Source organism: Oryctolagus cuniculus, chromosome 6, assembly GCF_051225735.1.
Source record: "Oryctolagus cuniculus isolate XC-2025 breed Fujian yellow rabbit chromosome 6, ASM5122573v1, whole genome shotgun sequence".
Taxonomy (NCBI): Eukaryota; Metazoa; Chordata; class Mammalia; order Lagomorpha; family Leporidae; genus Oryctolagus; species Oryctolagus cuniculus.
This window is the reverse complement of record NC_142872.1, coordinates 7,646,451-7,666,176: the sequence shown is the minus strand read 5'-3', so window position 1 is coordinate 7,666,176 and position 19,726 is coordinate 7,646,451. Positions and strand designations below refer to the sequence as shown.

Genomic DNA, 19,726 nt, shown 5'->3' with positions numbered 1-19,726 from the left:
AACCGTTGTCACTGGAAGGCCCTCTAGGAGAGCAAAGTGTTAGTCCCCATTTTTAGGTGACAGTGCTGAACTCAGAAAGCTGTACTCTCAAAGTCCAGTTGTTCACAAGTTGGGGTAATTTGAAAACAGAGTAACATTACACACGGTGATTTAATTATTAAGTAATTTAACAGAAAGGATGCAGGCAGTTCCCTATTTCTATATTTAATAAACTCCTAACTAGAGGAATATCTAAAACTCAAGAAAAATAAGGAAGGTTCCACGAGCCTCGCCCCCAGGCTAAAACCAAAATGTACCACAGCATGAAGACAAATCTTCCACTTCCAGCATTTTATAACTACGGTTTTCTTACATTATAGACATACATTACAGCATTAAAGCAAAAAGCATCCAATCTGAGAAAAATCTTGGATACTAAGGATCCGTAACCCCACGTAAATTCTATTAAGTTTCTGAAACCTACACTTCTTACCAGCACAGTCAGGCTTTCATCTCAGTTCTCTATTCATTTTTAAATCACAATCGCAAAATGATAAACAAATTACCAGCCCTCAATGAGTTCAGAGCTGGCAGGGCTGCCAAAGCTCAGGTTATAGCTGCAACAGGCAGAAGCAGCTACATTGCAAAGTGTCCATTAGTCACCTGATGAATGGAAATCTGCTTTAACCTGCTAAAAGAATTACAGTGGTACTGAGGGAAAACACATGAAAAATATCAATAAATACTATGTAACTCAAGAACCACCTATGAAAATAAACTCACTCCCAGTCTGAGGCCTCTACTTGTTTTCACACCTTGGAGAAAGTTATGTCTGTCAAAGGGACATAACAGAGTGAGAAAACAGGAGCTTGGCATTCAAGATTCAAAAAGCAGAAATGTCACCCAAAGTTGGTCAGGCAAATGCCACAGGAATGCCACCTGAAATACTGGGCATCCCCAACAGTTCACAAACCACTTCACCTTGGCCAGCTATACTAAGCAAGGCTGTCATCAGAGAGACAGCACACGTTTCCTGGGCTGACAACGTCCCTCCCTGTCACTTGCCATGTCAGAAGCTAAAACTCTCCTGTATCACCTATTCAGTGTTGTGATTCTTTTTTTTTTTTTTTTTTTTAAGATTTATTTATTTATTTGGAAGGGTTACAGAGAGAGAGAATCTTCCATCCACTGGTTCTCTACCCAGATGGCTCCAACAGCTGTAGCTGGGCCGGTACAAAGCCAGGAGCTTTTTCTAGGTCTCCCACACGGGTGCAGGGGCCATACACTTGGGCCATCTTCCGCTGCTTTCCGAGGCCACAGCAGGGAGCTGGATCAGAAGTGGAGCAGCTAAGACTTGAACCGGTATCCATATAGGATGCTGGCGCTACAGGCTGAAGATTTTACCTGCTACACCGGCCCCAGTGCTAATTCCTGTATGTATTTGTTCCACACGCATTCAGTAAGCATGTATTCTCTCCAAGCAATGTGGTTGTTAAGATTTTATTCATTTATTTGAGAGGTAGAGTTACAGACAGAGAGACAAAGAGAGTGGTCTTCCACCTGCTGGTTCACTCCCCAAACGCTGCAGCAGCCTGGGCTGGGCCAGACTGAAGCCAGCAGTTTCTTCCAGGTCTCTGACATGGGTGCAGGGGCCCAAGCACTTGGGCCATCTTCCACTGCTTTCCCAGGCCATAGCAGAGCTGGATCAGAAAAGAAGCAGCAGGGACTAGAACTGTTGCGGTGCTGCAGACGGAGGCTCAGCCCACTACCACAGTGCTGGCCCCCAGGCAATGTTTTAAGACAGAGGGGACAGTAGTAAAAGAATAAACATAGGCCGGCGCCGCAGCTCACTAGGCTAATCCTCCGCCTAGCAGCGCCGGCACACCGGGTTCTAGTCCCGGTTGGGGCGCCGGATTCTGTCCCGGTTGCCCCTCTTCCAGGCCAGCTCTCTGCTGTGGCCAGGGAGTGCAGTGGAGGATGGCCCAGGTGCTTGGGCCCTGCACCCCATGGGAGACCAGGAAAAGCACCTGGCTCCTGGCTCCTGGCTCCTGCCATCAGATCAGCGCGGTGTGCCGGCCGCAGCGCACCGGCCACGGCGGCCATTGGAGGGTGAACCAACAGCAAAGGAAGACCTTTCTCTCTGTCTCTCTCTCTCACTGTCCACTCTGCCTGTCAAAAAAATAAATAAATAAATAAATAAATAAAAAGAAAATGAAGTTCTTTACAAAAAAAAAAAAGAATAAACATAAATATCTACCTTCATGGAGCTGACGTCCAAATGGGTCAAAAGGGACATTAAAGACAAGTAAGTAAATGACAGAGCAAGTATAAGTGCTAGGATGATAAATGAAAACAGGGGCAGGTGTAAGAAGTAGTTCATATGGGGCCGGCACTGTGGCACAGCGGGGTTAACACCCTGGCCTGAAGTGCCAGCATCCCATATGGGTGCCGGTTTGAGACCCGGCTGCCCCACTTCCAATCCAGCTCTCTACTATGGTCTGGGAAAGCAGTGGAAGATGGCCCAGGTCCTTGAGTCCCTGCACCTGCATGGGAAGACCTGGAGGAAGCTCCTGAGTTCTGGCTTCAGACCAGCACAGCTAAAGCAGTTGCAGCCAATTGGGGAATGAACCAGCGGATGGAAGACCTCTCTCTCTGCTTCTCCTTCTCCCTCTGTGTAACTCTGACTTTCAAATAAATAAACAAATAGTGCAGAGGATTCATAAGTTTAAAGAAAAGTAGCCAGGGGCCAGCATTCCAGCTCCACTTCCAATCCAGCTCCCTGCTGTGGCCTGGTAAAGCAGTAGATGGCCCAAGTCCTTGGGCCCCTGCACTCACATGAGAGACCCAGAAGAAGCTCCTGGCTCCTGGCTTCGGATCAGCACAGCTCCAGCTGTTGCGGCCATCTGGGGAGTGAACCAGCGTATGGAAGACCTCTCTCTCTGTCTCTACCTCTCTCTGTGACTCTTTCAAATAAATAAAATAAATCTTAAAGAAAAAAAAAAAGAATGAAACCAGCTGGCAGACTCACAGACAACAGGTGTGCAATACGGCATTTGCATTAGCCAGATGTGAACATATTACAGCATATTACATGGAAGCAAAAATAGCTGTTAATCTATTAGAGCTATCCTGAACCCAAGTGACTGCCTGCCAGGCACATCTCCAAGAGAGAGACCCATCACGCAGTCTCCAGAGGATATCAGGAGTCCACTGTCCTCCCCAAAGACCTCCAGGTCACTAGGCCAGTGCCCTCCTCTGGGTACTCTGTGCTTTGAACGTTGCTGGTACACCAGATGATAAGTGACACAGATGCTTTATCATCAACAACTTAGGGGTACTCCCTGGCCTGGACTCAGACACCATGAAAGCTGGCCTAGTTTTACCACCAGGATGACTTGAAGTTTGAATAGGATTAAGCTTCCCAAACTCACACGGGTGTTTAAGCCCTGGAGTCTTTTGACAGTGGTTAATGTGAATGGCTGATGGACTGGGAGGAAGCCTGATCCAATTCTGGTGTCTGTAGGTGTGGCCTTTGGGAAGTGAGCGAGCGGGACAAAGTGGCCAGAGCGGGGCCTGCGAGGGAATCACACTGTTGACGGAGAGCGAGCATGCATACACAGGGAGCGCCTGCTTGCTGACCCTCTGCTCCAGTCCACCTGTGGCCGGACCATCTCTCCAGCACCCTCCAGCCTCACTGCGTGTCTGAACCAACGGGGCTACCCGGTCTTGAACTGTGACTCTCCAAAACCTATAAGCCCTTGAAAAAAGCCATCTTCCTTCCTAAGTAGCTCCTCTCGGGTATTTTTGTTAAATAAAAAAGCTTACTAATACAATTAAAATTACTTAATTATACCTTTTGACCCAAGGAACTTAGCCAAAGTGTGTATTCATGATGAGTCTTCACATGCAAGCTGTAAGCAGTTGAGTGGAAACATCAGAAAGTTTGCCACCTCTGCATACCAGGACGGTATGGAGGACAGAAGAATGCCATTCAACTAACTGCTCTCATTCTGGAACATTCTGGAAAAGCACATCACCTTTGTAAGTGCACATCTGAATACAATGACACAGTAAGAGTGATTTTGCTAACAGCACCGTCTTTGGCATTAGCAAAAGCTGTATTCAATTTGTTAATGGTCTGGTTTCAATTACTTACAAAGCACAGAACACATTTCTGCTTCAAGTAAGACTGGTTAAGAAGCTCTCAGATCTAAAGCTCTTTAAACTGACTGATGCATCAACAGCTAATTCCATCACTTTTTTTTTCCTAGAGAATTTCTACCTGTTTCAAGCTAAAGGAATTATTTTTGTATTCCCAGTTTTAAGAAGAAAAATGTTTTTAAAGAAATATTTATTTACTTGAGAGGTAGAGTTATAGACAAAGAGAGGGAAAGACAGAGAGAAAGGTCTTACATTCACTTGTTCACTCTCCCAATCGCGGTGACTGTCAGAGCTGAGCCAGGCCTAATCCAGGAGCCAGGAGCTTCATCCAGGTCTCCCATCCATGGGTGTAGAGACCCAGCACTTAGGCCATCCTCTGCTGCTTTCCCAGACCATTAGCAGGGAGCTGGATCAGAAGTGGGGCAGCCAGGACTTGAACTGGTGCCGTACGGGATGTGAAACAGTGGCTTAACCTGCTATGCTATAGCACTGGCCCCAGGAGGAAAGTTTTTAAAAGACTAGACTCTAACATTCCAGCAAATTCAAGGGCCATAAAATACATCAACTACAAAAAGACTAAAAGCACAACCAAAATAAAACACAAAAGACTGTTAGGAAATACAAAATAAAATTCACACCCTTCTCTCTTTATTGTTCTTTTCTCTATCAATAAATAAACCTCTTTATAAGATCACTGTAAAGAATGAACTTCAAAATGGCACAATTTGAGAAACAAGGCTATTGCACATTTATTCATTCAACAACTACTTATTGAGAATCTGCTATTTCCTAGGAGTCATTAAAGTGGCAAAAATACAGCAGTGAACAAAACAGACAAAAGATCCCACCCAGTTGAAGATACAACAAAAAAGTAAATAGACGGAATATACAGTGGGTCAGATAAAAATCAATATTACGGAGAAAAGTCAGACAAGAAAGGGCCAGACAGATGGGGGCACACTTATTTATTTTGAAAGGCAAGACACAGACAGACAGACAGTACTCCCATCCAAGGGTTCACTTCCCCAACGCCTGGAAGGGCCCGGGCTGTTCCAGGCCAAAGCCAAGAACTGGGAACCCAATTCACATCTCCCATGTGAGTGGCAGGGACCCAGTGACTTAGCCAGCACTGCTGCCTCCCAGGGAGCACAGTAGCAGAAAACTCAATTTGGGAATAGAGCCGGGATCTGAACCCAGGCACTCTGATAGGGGACACAGGCGTCCAGAGCAGTGTCTTAGCCACTTCACTTCACCAACCACCCACCCTGAGGGGAGACTTTCCTATGCTGATCAAGGGAAGATCACTGATAAACATCGCATTTAAACACAGATCTGAAGAAAGGAAGGAAGCCTAGATGAGGCTTTGAAAGTATTCAGAGTGAGCCAGGTTCAGAAGCAGAAGGCAGGCAGTAAGTGGGCCAAAGGGCCCCAGATCATGTAGGTCCCTGAGGCCCTCATAAGAACTCTGAACTCCCTTAAAAGCAACAGGAAAGCCCTCAGTGGCTATGGGGAAGAGGAAGGATAGAGTAAGACTGACAGCTTGAAAGAATTACTACCAGAATTTCTAATCGAATAATGCAAGAGAAGTGTTCATCACACAAACTTTGAAAATAAAAGTTAAAACCTCTAGATAATATATTTGTAAAAACAAACAAACAAACAAACGTGGAGGCACTGGAGAGCGACTGAAAGCAGAAGTTCCAGGGAATTCAACGCTTCGAAGACCGCAACCGCGAGGTGAGAGGCTCCCGGAGGACGGCTCTCCCCATCTCACACAGCAAGGGGTGCCTGACCCTCGAGAGGAAGCCTCAGCTTTCTAGCTCCCCAGGCCCGCAACCCCATGCTAGATACTAACCACGGGAATGTAAGCACATGTCTGTAAGAGACTCAGACACAAATGTTCACAGTGACCTTATCCACAGGGGCCAGAAACTGACAACAACCCAAATGCCCACCCACAGGAACACGGATAAACAAACTGTGGGTTTTGATGCAATGGAATACTACTCCACAATAAAAGAATTACTGCCATATGTAATTACTGATATTGTAATTTTTGCTACAAGAATGAAGCAAACAAATGTTGACTGACAATAGTCAGACTCATATTGTACAAGTCCCCAAGAACAGACAAAACTAATCTGTGGTGATAGAAATCAAAAATAAAGGATGAGGATGGCTGGGAACTAACTTTTTGTGTGATGAAAATTTTCCATATTTGGTTACAGATAATGATTACCTGGATGCATGTGATCTCTGAAACTCATCAAAATGAACACTTAAAATCGACACATTTTTGGGGGCCAGCGCTGTGGCGCAGCAGGTTAACACCTTGGCCTGAAGCACTGGCATCCCATATGGGCGCTGGTTCTAGTCCGGCTGCTCTACTTCCGATCCAACTATCTGCTTTGGCCCGGGAAAGCAGTAGAAGATGGCCCAAGTCCTTGGGCCCCTGCACCGGTGTGGGAGACCTGGAAGAAGCTCCTGGCTCCTGGCTTCGGATGGGTGCAGCTCTGGCCATTGTGGCCAACTGGGGAGTGAATCACTGGATGCAAGACCTCTTTCTCTCTGTCTCTGCTCTCTCTGTGTAACTCTGACTTTCAAATAAATAAATAATCTACACATTTTACTGAACATAAATTGTATTTCAGTAGGAAATATTTCAAAAAATACACAGAAGCATTTAAATCTCACAACCCTGTATATTCAGTTAATTTAACCACATAGAAAACTTTGTCTTTCACTTGGTAACACATAAACAACTAAAATAACAAAAAGACAGAAATCTGAGTTGTATGTGTGTAAGAAAATCCTACTTCTAAATGAAGACACAGTGTAAGAAGCATTTAAACCTTGAAGAATTTCTTAGATATAACTATGCTTCACGGGTGTTTCCTATGCTTCAAGGGTGAACAGCATCAAGTAAGCTTTTTCTGTCATCTTTACAATATGGCCACTTGCAAGTGGCATTTGACACAGCAGCTTAGGTTGCCATTTGGGACACCTGCATCCAGTGTGGCAGTGCCTGGCTGAGCCCCAGATCCCACCCTCCAATCTAGCTTCCTGGAGGCAGCAGGTGACAGCTCAAGTCCTTGGGTCCCCGACAAGCTGCAGATGGAGTTCTGTGTCCTTGGCTTCAGCCTAGCCCAGTGCTGGCTATGTCAGGTATTTAGGGAGTGAACCAGTATATGGAAGATCTTTTTCTATCTGGCTCTGTCCCTCTGCCTTTCAAATAAAAAGAAAACAAATACATTTTTGAAGATGTAAATAGGCCAGCGCTGTGGCACAGTGGGTTAAGCTGCTGCCTGTACACCAGCATTCCACATGAGCTCTGGTCCAAGTCCAGGCTGCTCCACTTCTAATCCAGCTCCTGCTAATATGCAAGGAAAAGCAGCGGAAGATGGCTCTGTGGCCACCTGTGGGACACCTGGATAGAGTTCCAGACTCTCGGCTTCAGCTTGTCCCAGTCCTAGCCGTTGTGGCCATTTGGGGAGTAAATCAGCAGAAGGAAGATCTCTGTCTCCCTCTTTCTCTGTAACTCTTTCTTTCAAATAAATAAATCTTTTAAAAATATTTATAAAAAATTTATACAAAAAATTTTTATAAAAAGATTTAAAATATAATAATACAGCCACTAAATGATCCTTAGAATTCCAAAACAAATTAAATAAGACTATGAATTAAAGATCTAAATCTATGCCCCGACACCATCAAATTAATCAAGAACATTGGGGAAACCCTGCAAGACATTTCCACAGGCAAGAGTTCCTGGACAAGACCTCAGAAGCACAGGCAGTCAAAGCCATAATGAACAAATGGGATTACCTCAAACTGAGAAGCTTCTGTACAGCAAAAGAAACAGGAAAGTGAAGAGGCAACCGACAGAATGGGAGAAGTTATTTGCAAACTACTTAACTGATAAAAGATTAATAACCAGAATCTACAAAGAGATCAAGAAACTCCACAACAACAAAACAAACAACGCAGTTAAGAGATGGGCCAAGGACTTAAACAGACATTTTTCAAAAGAGGAAATCCAAACGGCCAACAGACACACGAAAAAATTTTCAGGATCACTAGCCATCAGGGAAATGCAAATCAAAAACACAATGTGGTTTCACCTTACTCCGGTTAGAATGGCCCTCATATAGAAATCGAAGAACAACAGATGCTGGAGTGGATGTGTGATAAAGGGCACCCTAATCCACTGTTGGTGGAAATGCAAACTGGTCAAGCCACTGTGGAAGACAGTACGGAGATTCCTCAGAAACCTGAATCTAACCCTACCATACAACCCAGCCATCCCACTCCTTGGAATTTACCCAAGGGAAATGAAATTAGTAAACAAAAAAGCTATCTGCACCTTCATGTTTCTTGCAGCTCAATTCACAATAGTTAAGACATGGAATCAACCTAAATGCCCATCAACCGAAGACTGGATAAAGACATTATGGGATATGTACACCATGGAATACTACACAGAAGAAAGAAAGAAAGAAAGAAAGAAAGAAAGAAAGAAAGAAAGAAAGAGAGAGAGAGAGAGAGAGAGAGAGAGAGAGGGAGGGAGGGAGGGAGGGAGGGAGGGAGGGAGGGAGGGAGGGAGGGATCTGGCCATTTGCAACAAAATGGATCAAGCTGGAAAACTTCATACTTAATGGAACAACCCAGTCCCAAAGAGACAAATACCATATGTTCTCCCTGATCTGTGAGAATTAATAGCACTCCTAAAATGAAAGCTATAGAAGTGAAGTTGACACTTTTTTATTCAAGTCAACAATGACTTGAATAGCCCTGACTGTGGAGGGACAGTTTTTTATCGTTATTTTTTATTTTGTAGTTCCTTTGTTTTCTTTCTTTTCTTTTCTCTTCTTCATACTATATGTTGAACTCTTTATGTAACAGAGTTAATCTTATGTATGTAAAGTCAATTGAAAAAAGATCCCAGTAAAAATAAGAGGGGGACTAAGAGGGGGAGGAGATTTTAGAACTGCAAAGCTGTATAGTTCTGCATACAATCCTAGACTTACTTCTCAGGGCACAGCCTAAACACCTGTCATGGGACTCCAAACCCATTAAAATCAGTGGTATAAATGCCATCGTAATTGTTAAAGTGATCATATTAAATGTTAAAGTCAACATATAGATAGGTTTAAGTATAAAAGTGATCATGTAACTAACAGCAAGTGCCTGGTAATAATAATAGATAGAATTAAAAACGATGGAATGTCCAATATGGGAAGCAGTCCACACAGCAGACCCCAGAATGACATTCGCTGTAAATAACACTGACCTCAGAATCAACCCTTGAGGCTTCCTGGTCTGGCTGAAAGGCCTGTGAGAGCATTTCAGGCACGGAAAGCCAAGACTCTGGCAAAAAAAATATCTTACATGGAGGATCTCTGTGAGACCCCACTGCAAAGAAGGGGCCATCAAAGAAGGATATACTTCTCTCTGAAGGGAGGCGAGAACACCCACTTTGCTTATGGCCATGTCCAAATACTGATGGAGTCTGTGGTCACAAAAGGCTTCCACAGCCCTGGCAGCCCACGGCAAGAGCATCGGTTGATCACTGACTTCATAAATAAGAGTGCTAATTGTTAAAGGAACAATAGAAGTCACTGTGCACTCACTCCCCATGTAGGACCTCAGTCTTTAATGAGTTGTACTACGAGAATTAACTGCAAAACTTGTTCTCAAACTGTACTCTATATGTTGTGTGTGGGGGGGTGCAAACTGTTGAAATCTGTTCTTAACACAGATTTGGACCTCTGTACTGAAAAATAAACTAAAAATGAACCATGATGAAGAAGGGGAAGGGAGAGGGAGTATGAGGTGGGACGGGAGTCGGGTGGGAGGGTGGGTATGGGGGAAAGAACCACTATATTCCTAAAGCTGTACCTATGAAAAACGCATTCATTAAATAAAAGCTTTAAACAAAAAAGTGACTATTAAAGAATATAAAATAACAATTTGTTAAAAAATTAATTTCTTATTTCTTAAATTTCAAATTAAACACAGGTATTAGTTTAGTTGCTATACATCAAAAGAAAATAAATCTTATAATGGCTCAAAGGCTTTTTAATTTTAGAGGAACATTTTGGTCTTCAGTACACTGGCTATCCATTTTTAAATGTATGTTTCCCAAGAACCTGCAAGAAAACATCAAATTTCATTATATAATGAATTTACATCGCAAATAAATTTGCCACGTAACTAATGAAGTTAAGAATACTCTTAACAGGAAAAAACAAAATAAACAATTTTGAACATTCAAAACACAAAAAACTGTCAAATGTATTTCAAAAGTCATTGTGTATATCCTTTAAAGAGCAATAAATGCTTAAAACACGCCTCACATACATTTCTCACTGTCCGTTTATTAATTTTTTTATTTTTAGTTGTTCAACAGAGAGACACCGAGAGACAGAGACAGACTGACAAAGTTCCCATCCACTGAATCACTCCCCAGGCCTGGGTAGGACCAAAACTAGCAGCACGGAGCTCAGTGCAGCTCTGCCCAGTGAGGGGCAGGCACCCAACCACTGAGCCATCACTGACCGCCTCCCAGGGTCTTACTGGCAGGAAGCTGGAATTGAAACAGGAGTTGAGAACCGAACCCACGCCCTCCAATGTGAGACAAGGCGTCTTTACAGGCATTTTAAGCCCAGCCTAAGCCAGTTGTCTAGCAGGAGCCTAATTTATGAAAGTACTTTTGAAAAAAACATACAAAAGAACACAGTTCTTTTCCTTGAGGTCTCAGAAAGAAGATACATAGTTAAGTATAAACTATATATATATATATATATATATAAAAAATGATAAGCTCTATTAATGGATTTTTTGAGCTACCAATCACTTACTATTATATTTAGCCCACAATAAACAGAATGTTTGCTATTATCATGTGATATTAATTAAGCATTTAAGGAATTAAACTAATGTATTAGCTATCCTATCATATATCAGGAATTAGCAAAAGTAACCTCCAGCACTCTTAAAAAGCCAACGTACAATTTATCCAATCCTTCCAACTTCTGTTTTGAATACTTTATATGACAACTGATTAAATCATTTCTAAAGCAGAACCTGAAATTATGCAACCTTTGGGGGGTAAATACTATTTTTAAATATATATCATCCAGAAGATACTGACAAATGACTTACTACTGGGAGCAGAAAAAACCTATTTTAAAATGCATAGGATGAGCCGGCGCCGTGGCTCAATAGGCTAATCCTCCACCTTGCGGCGCCGGCACACCGGGTTCTAGTCCCGGTTGGGGCGCTGGATTCTGTCCCGGTTGCCCCTCTTCCAGGCCAGCTCTCTGCTATGGCCAGGGAGTGCAGTGGAGGATGGCCCAGGTGCTTGGGCCCTGCACCCCATGGGAGACCAGGAAAAGCACCTGGCTCCTGGCTCCTGCCAGGATCAGCACGGTGCGCCGGCTGCAGCGGCGGCCATTGGAGGGTGAACCAACGGCAAAGGAAGACCTTTCTCTCTCTGTCTCTCTCTCACTGTCCACTCTGCCTGTCAAAAAAAAAAAAAAAAAAAAAAAAAAAAAAAAAAAAAATGCATAGGATGAATACTAAAATAAAATCTTACAAATACAAAGTAAACTAATATTAAAATGCAAAAAGTTTTTTAATGGAGGAGTCAAAAGAAGAAAGCATTGCAATGGAAAACTTAAAATACATATAAGATACAGAAAGAAGCAGAAATTCACTGATGAAAAACTAAGCAGTGGAGGATGCTTGTGAATGGTTATGACGTGGAATTCAAAAAAAAAGAAGAAGAGGGAGAGAAACACGACCAAGGGGCATTCCTGAAGCCTACAGCAAACATCCTACTAGATGGACAGAGACTGCACGCTTCCTCCCTAAAACTGGAACAAGGCAGGGTACTCACACCCACCACTGACACCCCGCATCAGACTGCAAGTCCACACCAGCAAAGCGACTCAAGAAAAGTTAGGATAAACGATAAGGAAGGGAGCCCCGAACACCCAGAAATCACAAGGAATCTATCAAGATGCTGCTATCACTAATTGGTGCTCTTAACCAAGCTCAGGATAGACAATCAATATAGAAAAATCAATGCTATTTCTGTGTACTCACAATGAACAAACGGAAACCAAAATTTAAAAACACAGTGCTATTTGCAAGACTTCAACAAAAAAAGAACAAAATGCTGAGGTATAAATCCAACAAAATATTTGCAGGATCTACATGCTGAAAATGAAAAACACTGATGAAAGAAATTTTAAAAAACCTAAATAAATGGAAAGACCCAATGCTGTTAAAAAGTTACTTCCCCCTACAAATGATCTATAAATCAAACAAAACCCAACTATTTCTCAGCAGGTTTTGTAGAAACAGAAAAGCTGACTTTCTTTTTTTTTTTTTTTTTTTTTTTGACAGGCAGAGTGGACAGAGAGAGAGAGACAGAGAGAAAGGTCTTCCTTTAGCCGTTGGTTCACCCTCCAATGGCTACCGCGGTCAGCACGCTGCAGCCGGTGCACCACGCTGATCCGAAGCCAGGAGCCAGGTGCTTCTCCTGGTCTCCCATGGGGTGCAGGGCCCAAGCACTTGGGCCATCCTCCACTGCACTCCCGGGCCACAGCAGAGAGCTGGCCTGGAAGAGGGGCAACTGGGACAGAATCTGGTGCCCTGACCGGGACTAGAACCCGGGGTGCCAGTGCCGCAAGGCGGAGGATTAGCCTATTGAGCCACGGCACCGGCCAAAAAGCGGACTTTCAAAGTCAGAAAGGCAAAGAAACTAGAACAGCCGAAACAATTCTCAAAAAGGACAAAGTCAGCAGCTCACACAACCTGAGTCCTGATGTTCAGATTAATCTGGCTACAGGAATTCAGCTAGCGTGATATTGGCACCAAGAGAGACAGATCAACAGAATCAAAGAGAGTCCAGGGAAAGACTCACACAAATCTGTAAGGCAATTTTTTTTTACAATGAGAGAAGGCAATTCGACAGGTAATTTTGGAATAAATGGACACCCATGCTCAGAAAAACTGACCTCCAAACTGCACTTTATGCCTTCCACAGAATTTACTCAAAATGGACGTTAGACCTAAATGTACAACAAAAATGTATAAAACAGAAAACTGCAAAAGACAAAATCTTTGTGACACTGAATTAGGCTACAAATTTTGATACCAAACCAAAAGTAGAACATGAAGAGAAAAACTGAAACAGCCAACTTCATCGGAATGAGAAGCTGTGGTTCCAGAAGAGAAAACCACAGAATGAGAGCAAATACGCACAAGTCACATACCTCCCGAAGGACTCACGCTTAGAACACGTGAAGAACACACAAACTCCAGAGCGGAAGCAAACACCCTTGCTCCACATAGCGTAACCAAAAAAAATGACAAAAACTTCCATGCATCTCTGTATGCTAGGATTTATTCCTTTGATTGCTCTTTATGTTATATTGAGATTTTTCTGTTATAATGTGAAAATACAGGTAACAAAAGGATTGAAGAGACACTTCACCACAGCAGATACATGGATAGCACATTTGCACATAAGATCATCAACACTGTATTAAGGAAATGCCAATTAAAAACACAAGATATCACTACAAACCTCACAGAAACAATTAAAAACAACCAACACCATCAAGTGCTAACAAGGATTTGGAACTGCTAGAACTCTCAGATACGGCAAGTGGAAATCCAAAATCATACCAACCCTCAACAAACTCTTTCAGAAAATGAAGGATGTAGGGGACACTTTGCCAGTATTTTTCTCATACCAGAACCAGCCAAAGGCATCAGAAGAAAACAACAGACCAATATCCTTCAAAATATACAGAAAAATCTCTAACAAATTATTAGGAAATCAAATTCAGCAACTTATAAAAAGGATTATAGCCCATGATCAAGTGAGATTTATCCCAGGGTTACAAAACTGACTGAATTAATTAACATGATACAAAACATGAATAGAAAAAAATGGCAAAATCTATACAATCATTTTCAGTCGCCAAAAGTTCTATGATACCGTGGTTATTCTGTGCTTTTCCCAAAGTGTTTGTTTCATTCAATGCTCACTCAATTTAACAAATGTTCACTGAGTTCCAACTGCATGCCGGCACTCTGCTAAGTCCTAATGCAGACACACAAAAACAGATGACGGCGTATTCAGGAAAATCCTAAGTCTTACTCTGCACAGGAACCTGGGTAAAAGCAGCACCATTTATACACAAGGACTTAAGCAAAAAAAAAAAAAAAAGACTGTCTCATTTTCTCATTTCTATTCTGAAGTTAAGAAGGCATATTTTAAACTGGCAATTAAAAGTAAAACACACTGTGGTAGAAAATATGTTAATATATGGAAATAACTTTATAGGAATATTGTGCATATATTTTCTCTTGCCTGACTCTAACTTTCAACAAAATATCCTCCCCTTCACATCTCTTCATGTGTAAGTCTCTGTGCCACACATTACTGAAAAATACCTTTGAGCCAGTAAGTTCTGTACCTTGTGGGGAGCCAGGATCCTCTGCCTGAACTTCTCGACCGTCTCTTGGCCCACGGCAGCCCAGGCGCTGGCGAATGCCTCTGCTTTGTCTCGGCTCAGATGGATGCTCTGTAGCTGCTGCTGCAGAGCCGCCGGCTTCACGTTGTGATACACGGCCTGTCAGAGAGGGACCACAAACACCCTCACAGTCCACACAGCCCGAAGCTGCAGGCAGCACAAAGCTATTTCTAAACAACTTAAACCAAACACTGTATTACATTCCTACTGCCGTCGTCTTGGTTGTTTTGCAAATAATTATATATACAACCGAGGGCTGGAAGATTCAGGATTAAGTGAACTAAATTATTCAAGCTAAGCTTTCTCATTTTTGCCTGCGGTTTAAGTAATCATAAATCCACTTAATAACCAGAACACTTCTTTGCTTTGGCTATGTAAATAGTTCCCTAATTAAAATTTCACTCATATATTTCACTTAATTATTTTAAAGACACGTACAACAGTCTTGTTTCCCAAAGAACATTTTTTTTTCCAAAAAGCACTTTTCAATACTACCCTCTTCTACCGAATTCCCAGTTAACACATGCAGAAAAAATAAAAACCATGAACTTTCCAACAGCAATACCTGTTGTTCCTTACATTATTCCGGGACAGCTCTCCTACACAGCCCACGCTGTGATGTCCTACTCAATCATCTCTTCCTTCCGGGGAAGGCCCACCAAGGCCAAAAACCACAGCCACGTTCACGATCTGCAACCTGCAGAGGCAGCAGCAGAGCCTGGCACGGTGGCCTAAGAACAGCTGTTTCCTATAATGCTCCTGACGCCGCAGTACTTCTTAAACTTTCACTTCTCAAGAATTCATTTTATCAAACATCAGGAATTCACTGAGGAACTGTCTGAAGCCCAGCAATGGGCTGGATCTACACAAGACAAAGAAAAAGTAGGATCCTGGCCCTCCATAAATTCAAAAGCTCATGAGGGAGACATACCCAGCACACAAGAAACGATGACAGACTAACGACCGCTGGACCACGAAGAGCCAAGGATAAAGAAATCCAGAGGGAAGAGGCCAGGACAACGGGTGAAGGGAGAGGGTGACCGGGCGTGCTCAGCAGGAAACACGCGAGGACTGCCGCCTCTCCTCTCCACGTTTTAGTCATCATCCTCGTCACACACTCACAGCTCTTCAAATAATTCATTTTATTTCAGTGCTCAAATAAAATGAATTCATTTTTCCAAATTATACCAAGTAACAATTCACATCTTTTATAACTGTCTCAAGTCAATGAAGTCTCAATGCAGACTGTCAAATATTTTGCTAATGCTGCTCAACAGTAAGATGGTTTTGTAGAATGAAATAGAGTAGAAAGAAATCATGCAAATATACTTTACTACATGAAATTCCTGACTAAAATAAACCCACAGCTTCCAGCTTATACACCTTTTAAAAATTGAATGGTACAGTTATCAGAGCAATGCAAATATATATTAAGCAAACTGTAGTTAAGAAATTTGAGGCAGTAAAATACCTGTTCTAAAATAAATGCTATTGTCTCAAGAACTAGGTGAAGATCCTGTTTCTCTAGAGAAAACGCAGCTTGAAGTTTTTCTTCCTCTTCTTCGCTGAAACTGCTCTCGGCCTGCAACACAAAGAGCAATCCATCAGCACACATTCCGGGACTGAAGTCCAAAGTGATAAAAGATTTCTTTTTTTCCCATTATGAAATGAACTTTAAAGAAAAGGTGAATCCACCATGAGGCAAAAATCAATCAATGTGCTTGGAAATTTCTAAAATGCACAGTGGCCCATTCTAGGGTTCTGCAGTCAAAGTAAACTGGATCAATGTCATGTAGAGTCATAGACAGTGAGAGAGACAGAGAGAAAGGTCTGCCTTCCGTTGGTTCACCCCCCAAATGGCCGCTACGGCCAGCGCTGCTCCGATCCGAAGCCAGGAGCCAGGAGCCAGGAGCCAGGAGCCTCCTCCCGGTTTCCCTCATAGGTGCAGGACCCAAGCACTTGGGCCATCCTCCATCTGCCTTCCCGGGCCACAGCAGAGAGCTGGACTGGAAGAGGAGCAACCAGGACAGAACCCAGCGCCCATATGGGATGCCGGCGCCGCAGGCAGAGGATTAACCAAGTGAGCCACGGCGCCGGCTCCTCGATGTCATTTTTTATGATGACTTACATCCTCAGAGCTCTATGCTCAGTATCGTCAAGAACTTCCGAGACACAGGGATGACTGCTCATCCAGTTTAAAAAACAAAGTCTCACACTGCGGAGCTTCTTTTTATTTCTTGCATCTGACTTCCCATCTTCCCATCCCGTGATCAGAGGTCATGTCTTGAAACCACCTACATGCCCCATCAGAGCAGCACGCCCTGCCCCGGCTCACGGCTCTGGCCCTCCACGGTGGGGATCCCACACAGCTGACCCCTCAGGACCAGACTCACAGCAGCTCTCCAAGAGGCTTTGGGTGGAGCAAATTACCTGAGGGAGGTGGGGAGGTGGGGTGTAGGGGTGCGTGTGTGTGTATCTGTGTGTGCATGTGTGTTCCCTGCTATGGAAGTACACCTGACTTCCCCTAGTGTTTCCCAACACAGACTACTAGCCTGCTAGACGGGACGTTGTAAGGTTTTAAAAGTTCCTGGACACTAAAGACAGCAGCATCCTCCTCACACTGCAACAATCAAACTCAAAACAAACAAACAAACAAACAAACAAAACACATGTGTCCGCACATCTAGCACGGGCCAGGGAGAAGGCCACTTCAAGGAGGACTCCCAGATTCAGGCCCAGGCACACCCACACTCCCTAGCTAAGCTGTATTAGCTTCCTGGGGTTGATTCCTACTGGGACGCTAAGGAAGCTGTCTGAACAAAAACAGGTACTGTCTGCCTGTTAGCAGTGTAACTAAGTAGAGTCGAAGTGCCACGCTGGTGACACCCACAGTAGCACCCAAATCTCTCAACCTCTGCGCCTGCGGTGTGGGCTCTGCCTGTCTCAAGGCAAAGACAGATCAGACCCACCCAGAGGACACGAAAGGCAGCAGATCCTGAAACCCACCGCGAGCTCTGCCAGTGCTTGTCTCAGCGGTCATCCAGACACCAACTCCGGCCAGGAAAGCCCTGCGCCCACGTGTCCATCCTCCACTGCCACAGGCCTCACAGCACACATGGTGCCTGCTGCTCAGCTCCACAGAGGACTGGCAGGGCCAGAGACAAACTGCACGTCACAACTTCCCTGCAAACGTTCCCTCCCGCCCCTACGAGGAACACAAGGCGGGATGCGCTCCCCGTCCCGTGCTGTTCTCCACGCTGGAGAAGGCAGCTACCAGCTCCGGAGAGGGCAGAACGTCCGTATCCAAGGCCTGGCCCATTCCCGGCTTCACCTCCTGCCTGAGGTTTAGGGCAGGGGGCTCCGGTGGTTCCTGGGCCTCTGTGTAAACTACAGTGAGTTACTCAACCGGTCTCCAGCTCAGCTTCCTTGTGGACAGACGGGGTGACAACGGTACCCACTTCTTCCAGCTGCTACAAAGAGCAGAGCACCCACTAACACAGCGCCACTAACCGGTGCAGGCGCTGAGGGAGCAAGCTCACGGCTTCTGAACAGCAAACTCGGCCAAGGGCTGCGGCTGCTGGAGATCTTGTCTCCATCTACAGACAAACTTCCAGCAGCTACAGTCTGACAGCACCCACGTCTGTCTTGTGTCCCACATGGCAAAGAATGAATCCCAACAGTATCTACTGAGCGCCAACCAAATACGAAGCAATGTATTGAGTATGGGAAATACAGGACGGGTAAGACATGATCCTCAAGACAGTCAAGGCCATGAAGCCGGCGCCGCGGCTCACTTGGTTAACCCTCCACCTGTGGTGCCAGCATTCCATATGGGCACCGGGTTCTAGTCCCGGTTGCCCCTCTTCCAGGCCAGCTCTCTGCTGTGGCCCGGGAGTGCAGTGGAGGATGGCCCAAGTGCTTGGGCCCTGCACCCCATGGGAGACCAGGAGAAGCACCTGGCTCCTGCCTTCGGATCAGCATAGCTCTGGCCGTAGCGGCTGTTTGGGGAGTGAACCAATGGAGGGAGGACCCTTCCTCCCTCTCTCTCTCTCTCTCTCTCTCTCACTGTCTATCTGTCAAATAAAAATAAAAATAAATTTAAAAAAAAGATAGTCAAGGCCGAGACAAGCTGGTGGAGAGGATTAGGACTCAGGTGCTTCTACTCATGAAACAGTACTTACAGGAGAGCAGTCACACGAGGTGAGAACGACCCAAGTGTTAAAGAGCACAGAAGAAGCAAAACCAAACTCTGCCGAGAGCAAGACGGCGCAGCCCACGGAGGGGAGAGGGTGGTTCAGGCAGGCAGCAGAGCACAGCGGGCAAGGGGAAGAGCGCCTGGGCGGACGCGGGGCAAGAAGCTCACGCCTGGAGCCCAGGCTTTACAACGCAGGCTGAGCACAGAACGTCTAAGGATTCTGAACTGTTCTCCTGGGGGCGTGCACAGTCACTGGTGCCTGAACATGGCAAAGATATGATTTTTTTTTTTTTTTAGAAAAAAAAAAACATTTGGAAAGGTAACTGGCGTAATGTTATGAAAAAGAGACAGGAAACACGAGCACCACAAGCAGGGATACTGATGTGAAGGAAACTGCTGCCGCTGCAATAAGGACCTGAATAGGCTCTCATCACAACTCGGATTTGAGAGATGTTTTCAGGCCACCTCCTGACCAGGCCAAAGAGGAGGAGCCAGTAAAAAGCAGTCCTGGTCCTTATCCAATGGCGATGGCTGCACCAAGCTGAGCAGTCACTGGGTGCCCCATAAACACATGCTGGATGGAATGACAGTTTTCATAATCCAATAGAAATTAAAAATTAAGGTGTACTGGTGACCAAGTAGTAAATTACCAAATATCCACATACCCAAAGCAATCACACCCTTGAAATAAGATAGCCAAAATTAAATGAAAGAAGACATACTGATTTACAGCAAATACCACAATTTTTTTTTTTTTACAGGCAGAGTGAACAGTGAGAGAGAGAGACAGAGAGAAAGGTCTTCCTTTGCCGTTGGTTCACCCTCCAATGGCTGCCGC

General features: G+C 44.4%; 1 protein-coding gene across 13 annotated transcripts in view; it reads right to left on the bottom strand.

The window, feature by feature from the left end:
- COMMD10 (COMM domain containing 10) overlaps positions 1 to 19,726 on the bottom strand; it is a 213,293-nt gene that overhangs the window by 189,684 nt on the left and 3,883 nt on the right. For 7 of the 13 annotated variants that reach the window (XR_016235080.1, XR_001793066.4, XM_089334822.1 and 4 more), the window contains 2 exons: positions 16,165 to 16,275; positions 14,637 to 14,792 (listed from right to left, as the gene is read on the bottom strand). Coding sequence is in view for 9 of the 13 variants with exons in the window: in XM_089334822.1 (XP_089190948.1) it covers positions 14,637 to 14,792; positions 16,165 to 16,275 (267 nt within the window). In the remaining 4 variants the exon portion in view is untranslated. The remainder of the gene's footprint in view (positions 1 to 14,636; positions 14,793 to 16,164; positions 16,276 to 19,726) is intronic. The other 6 variants (XR_016235082.1, XR_016235081.1, XM_089334826.1 and 3 more) reach the window with 1 other exon arrangement.